A 6,000-nucleotide genomic window follows, 5' to 3' on the forward strand; every position below is an offset into this window, starting at 1 on the left:
GTAAAACATTTCAGCTACTTTCGCACGATTTTTACTGAAGATGGTAATTTTTACTGAAGACCAAGAGGAAGACCAAGATGTAGGTGGATTGATGCAGTACAAAAAATTAAATATAGAAATAGACAACAGAATCAACAAATCTGGTATGGTAGGAAGTCAATTGAATAAATTCATATGGAATAAGAGAGAAATTAGTTGGAACACTAAATTAGCTGTATACAAGACGATGTTCAAACCAGTTTTAACTTATGGATCTGAGAGCTGGGTCAGAAGTAAAACACTTGACCAAAGACTAGAGACCGCAGATATGAGAGTCCTGAGAAAGATTATAGGACAGATGGTATCAATGGCAATATCATATTAAAATTGATAATATTAGGAAAGAACTTGACATTGTCAACATCCAGAAATGCGTTAGCAGAGCTAATCTCAGGTGGTATGGTCACTTAAACAGAATGGGCGAAGAAAGATTAGCAAAACAAATGTTCTCTGCCAGGTTAGCAGCAAAACGACCAAGAGGAAGACCAAGATGTAGGTGGATTGATGCAGTACAAAAGTGCCTTGGACGATAGAAATATAAGATCTGATAATGTTGGAGTCTTGACAAGTAACAGACTGATTTGGAGGAAAATTATAGATAGGAAATTATTAATGATGTAATTTTTTTTCATGTAGTACTATCATATCCTGTACACCCCTTTAGGGTACATGGCAGGAATTTGAAGATGATGATGATGGTGTTGAAGCTCGTATCATTTATTTAACTACCCAGTGATTCAGCCCCTTATTGAAATCTTACACATTCGAAGGTTGACAAATATGCACAAACAATTCAGTGTATTATTTATTCCCTATTTTTTTACAAACGTGTTCGATTATATCGCCCCTAAATTGTGCCACCCGGTACTTTGCACCCCTGTACGGAAGGGACCTGCCTGCATCATAAGCACATAATCTTAATTCTGCCTCTTTAATTTATTTTTCCGACTGATATTTGGAACTGGATTTAAACAACGACATTATACCTGGTGAGCTTCTTTTAGATTCTACATTCTGCTAGTGTTTTGGAGTGTTTGCATAACCAATCAATAGACATTTGCTACCATTAATGCTTATATCACAAAATTTACAATAAGCAGTGTGTTCTTTACTTTTACCTGAATAAATCAAGGATTTAAGAAAGGGATCCTCCAACCATTCTTCTTTGAATTTTTGCTTATATGATTTTTTTCATCTTTTTAGATGAACCTTGTAAACCTGAATTTGAATCATAATTAGCATCACTTTCTCTTTTATCTGAATTATCTGTGTGAGAAGTGGTTTCTTGTGAGTGGGAAGGGCTGGCATTGGTATCTTCACTTTCATTAGCTCGTTTATTTATGTACTTTACTGACTCATGCACTACACATTTTCTCCTGAGATTTAGAATCATATTTAAATTTAGAACGTTTTGCTTGTCACTTGTCCATGTTTAAAAGTAAAATCTAAATAATAATATTTTTGATGAAGAATTAAACAAGTTTTTGTTAATGAAATTAATAAAAACACCGGACTTTTTATAACACACGAGAAGTGTTTGAACTTTGAATAGCGAAGAATATATTTTCATTGGCTAATGCCAGTCGTATTGCCTGAGTACGGGATCGTGGGGGGGGGAGAAGACTAGCAACAGTAAGAGGGGTAGGAAAAAAAGAGAAATCATATTCTTGTGTCGCTGAATGTGACATATGGGGAGGTGAGAAGAGAAAAATATTCAACTCATATGTCTAACTCTCATGTTGTTATTATTATTCGGAAGGGAAAAAATACTAGATCTGTTGGTGAACATACTAGAACACTAAAAATTTATAAAACGTACTAGATCTAGTATGAAAGTACTAGATGTGGTCACCCTGCTGCCAGGAAGTTGATGCTGGCCTTGCCATATTTTTTTAATATGAGGCTTGTACTGGGTCAAGTTCCTAAGGAGGGCAAGTTTGTGTCATGTTTATGAAGTTCTATCACTTCATAAATGAGGTGATAGAACTCAAGCATCAAACTATAGGCCTATCTGTGTGTCAGGTGTTGTAGTTAAGTTGTTGGAGAAGCTTGTGAGAACTAGGATCCAGAGTTGGGTTGACAACAATGGTATTATCTTTGATGGACAGCATGTATTTGCTAAATGGAGGTCATGTTTTAGTAATCTACCTACTTATTACAATAAAGTGACTGCTTCCTTGGACAGAGGAAAAGGATACACAGTAATATACTTGGATTTCGCAAAGGTTTTTGATAGAATACCTCATGATAAGGTGACAGTCAAACTAGAGCAGATGAGGTTGGATATTAGATTAGTGCATTGGATTGGAGACTGGCTATCTGATAGATATCAACAAGTTGTGTATGTGGAAACGATATCCAGGAAACGGAAAGTTACTTAGTGATGTGCCTCAGTGGTCTGTTTTAGGACCATTGCTGTTTAATTTGTATATTAATGATATTGGTGAAGATTTGGATGGAGATATTCAACTTGCAGATGATGCAAAGTTGGGATGAACCATGAAAAGTAGAGAAGATGTTGTGACCTTACAAGAAGACTTGAATAAATTGAGTGATTGGGCACGGGAATGGGGATGTGAGTTCAATGTTGCAAAATGTAAGGTTTTAAATTTGGAAAGAAAAAAAAATGGGATGCAGAATTTATGCTTGGTGATGATATATTGTTGAAGGTGGAGGAAATAAGAGATCTGGGGGTGATAGTGGATAAGGATCTGAAATTTAGGGGACACAGCCAAAATTGTGTAGACAACACAAAGGCTTCTGGGAATGATGTGGAGGACACTGACCTGTAGAAGTAGGGAGATTCTTGTTCCGTTGTATAAGGCTTTGATTAGGCTACACATGGACTATTATGCCCAGATTTGATCACCTGGTTTTCAGAAGGATGAAGAGATGTTGGAAAGGGTCCAGAGATGACTGACCAAGGTAGTTTCTAACCTCTGGAATGTCGAGTATGAGGAAAGATTGAGAAGATGCAACTTGCAGAGTCTGGTGGACAGGAGGAAGAGGGGAGATATGATAGAGACCTACAAGTTAGTAAGGTGTTATAGGATCAATGCTGGAGAGGTTCTACAGAAAATAGTGGGAGAACCAGAGGTCATCCCTGGAAACTGTATAAAGAGGGTGTGAGTAGGGGGGGGAGGAGTGAGAAGCAGGTTTTTTTCATGCAGAGTTATGAATGATTGGAATGCTTTGCCTGAGAGCGTGGTGCCTGCAGAGAATTTGAGTGTGTTTAAAGCATGGTATGATGAGCTGTGTGTATGATAGAAGGACCTCTTTGACTTCATGAGGTCTTGGGTAATAATAATAATAATATTGCACGTAGCGATTCTGTGCACTGGCTGTTCAGTGGTTTTGTTCTAAGAGCAAACATGCTACAAATGTAATAAGCAGAGCAGTGGTCTCATACCAATATTTAAAAAAAAAAAAAAATCAAGTAAAGGTGGTAACAAATATCATAGCAATCGAATTTACACCTACAGTCTAGTTAGAAAATAGAGATGACATCTACTAGGCTAACCAGGCCAAGCATATGTTGAATTGTTTAATTTAAAGTTCTGCAAACATTTTCTAAGTAGATTCTTTCTTTTAAGGTTACACAGTAGTCAGCATTCATTGTGTAGAATTTATGGAGACACAAACACGTGTTGGAGTAAATACTTTATTTTTAATTATGAAAATGATAACGTTTTGACCTGGATTGAGTTCATCGTCAGGAAAATATACATATGCACAGGACACAAGCTACATGACACTACACAAAAGTATGATAAATCTCTTTAGATAAATTAGATTTATCTTACACAAGCTACGTGCATTGCTTGTGTCTTGTGCATATGTATGTTTTCCTGATAACCTTGATCCAGAGGTCAAAACGTTGAGTATCATTTTCATAATTAGAAATAAAATAGTTACTCCAACACGTGTTGGAGAAATTATAGAATTATAGATTATTGACTCTCTCACTTGCATGTGTGTGTGTGTGTGTGTGTCAAACACTATTATAACAATTTTGCTTACTACAGCAAATTTCTGAAAAGTCCCAACCAAAGCCCCCATGAATATAATGTTAAGCTAAAAAAAAATTCACTGTTACAGCAGTTGACTCTCTATCTCTATATAAACACACACAAGTATGTAGACTTAGCTGGTTCATAAGTATGTGACTAAGAGTTTATAAGGCAGAGCACTGGGATAAGATGATAACATCTATTTTAATTGACAACACAATGTTTCATCTTAATTGCACAGGATTTCTACAGGTGTAAACATACAAACTAGTGAACACCAACAAAGGTGACAAATATTATGCAGTTATAGAAGAGATGGATATTATTTTAAAATATTTCTAATTGTATGTTGTGTTTTTCAGAATGTTGCACTTGTTTACGCATTTATGTGCATGTGTTTAGCTAATGAAGGTTAGGATGTATTCAGACAAGTTGATACTTTGGTTAATATTTAGATGTTTAGGGTATAATGCCTTTCCAAAGATTCCTAGATTATTCTCTCCATTGCATCATAGCAATAGTGTAATAACGATTTGTATCAAATACCACTATAGCAAACTTGCTCACTACAGCAAACTTCTGAAAAGTCCCAACCAACGCTTGATGAATATAATGCTAAGCTTAAAAAAAAAATTCACTGTCGCAAGCAATTCTTGTTGTGATTCCTATGAGTTTGCTATAGTGAGTCGACTGTATTTGATGCTGTTTTAAAACAATAATCTTTAAATCATTTGTTCACTTAAGTTATCAGAATTATTACATGGTGTAATTATTTATTGTTTATAGATTATCTTTTTTATTTTTTTATTTCAGTGTGAAATTCCAAGAGCAAATCTGAGGGAAGAAATTAGAAGGCGTTTCCTGATGAATGGTGTAGATCACTAAACAGAAATGTTTTTTTTTAAAAAAAAATTTTCTCCAAAGATATATTTAAACTGTTGCCTTTGTCACTGTATAATAGCATTTGGTTTCTAAATGGATACATTCCATTGTATTTATTGTTCTGTTGTTTAATTGAAAATTTAAAAAAATCTCAAATCAGAATGAAACAATTAATTTTTAATCTTTTTTTCATATTTAAATTTTTAACTTTAATAAACTAGAGAACCTGCATTCTCAGAAGATCAAGCATTTTTTTAAAAAAAACACTTGGTGTTAAATCAGAGCAGATGAGTAAAGTAGATATTGACTTCACATGAAAGTAAAAAAAAGTATTTGGAGAGGTCAGTGATTAAAAATTGGGATTTGCCCAAGTCTTTTGCATTGATTTCCAACAACTGCATAGCCTTGATTTCAAAAGTAATCGATGACCACAGTTGTTTTCTGTCAGTAATATCATGTTATGTATATTATTTTATATTTAACATAAGAGAATTCAGGATCACAATAGAACGACATACATAAAAAGTCTTTCATCCCACTGTTCTACAGATTGCTTTTCTTTCTTTCTTTTTTTTTAGTGTATTTTTTGTTTGAAAATAATTTTTTTTTTTGTATATTCTTTTATTTAATACAGGGTGATTCTAAATTATTGTCAGGGGTTTCCGTGGCCTATAATTTTCAAACCAGAAACAAAATAAAACTGCTTACAGAATATGAAAGTGTAAATCAAAAAATTTTATTATGGAATCAGTCCTGCAGAATGCTAAACAACTTTGCGTGCCTTTCATGGCATGTAAGATGTCCAAGCAATAAGCAATTTCCCTCCAAGTGTTCTTCATCATTTGCAGTGTAACTGTTTCTATTGCAGCAATAATTCTGGTCTTTTCAACAATGCAGCAATAATTAATTTCATCGAGGGGGAAGTCATAGGGATTTGGTAAGCAATGTCCTTCATGTAATCCCACAAGAAGAAATCAAGCAGCTTAATATCGAGTAAGCATGCATGGAGGTCATGGAATCAGTCCACTATGCCCAACCCAGTTTCCAGGAAAATGCATGTCAAGAAATT

The 6,000-nt window shown here is 34.6% G+C and overlaps 1 protein-coding gene across 1 annotated transcript in view; it reads left to right on the forward strand.

The window, feature by feature from the left end:
• The window catches only part of LOC150105708 (histidine--tRNA ligase, cytoplasmic-like), a 190,507-nt gene extending 185,461 nt beyond the window's left edge, over nucleotides 1-5,046 (forward strand). The window contains exon 13 of the mRNA XM_090394308.1: nucleotides 4,863-5,046. Coding sequence (XP_090250434.1) covers nucleotides 4,863-4,934 — 72 coding nt within the window. The 3' untranslated portion in view covers nucleotides 4,935-5,046. The remainder of the gene's footprint in view (nucleotides 1-4,862) is intronic.
• The last annotated feature ends 954 nt before the right edge of the window (nucleotides 5,047-6,000 follow it).

Source organism: Typopeltis vanoorti, chromosome 6 (assembly GCF_054136105.1).
Source record: "Typopeltis vanoorti isolate ZY-2024b chromosome 6, IOZ_Tvanoo_1.0, whole genome shotgun sequence".
In the NCBI taxonomy this organism is placed as follows: Eukaryota; Metazoa; Arthropoda; class Arachnida; order Uropygi; family Thelyphonidae; genus Typopeltis; species Typopeltis vanoorti.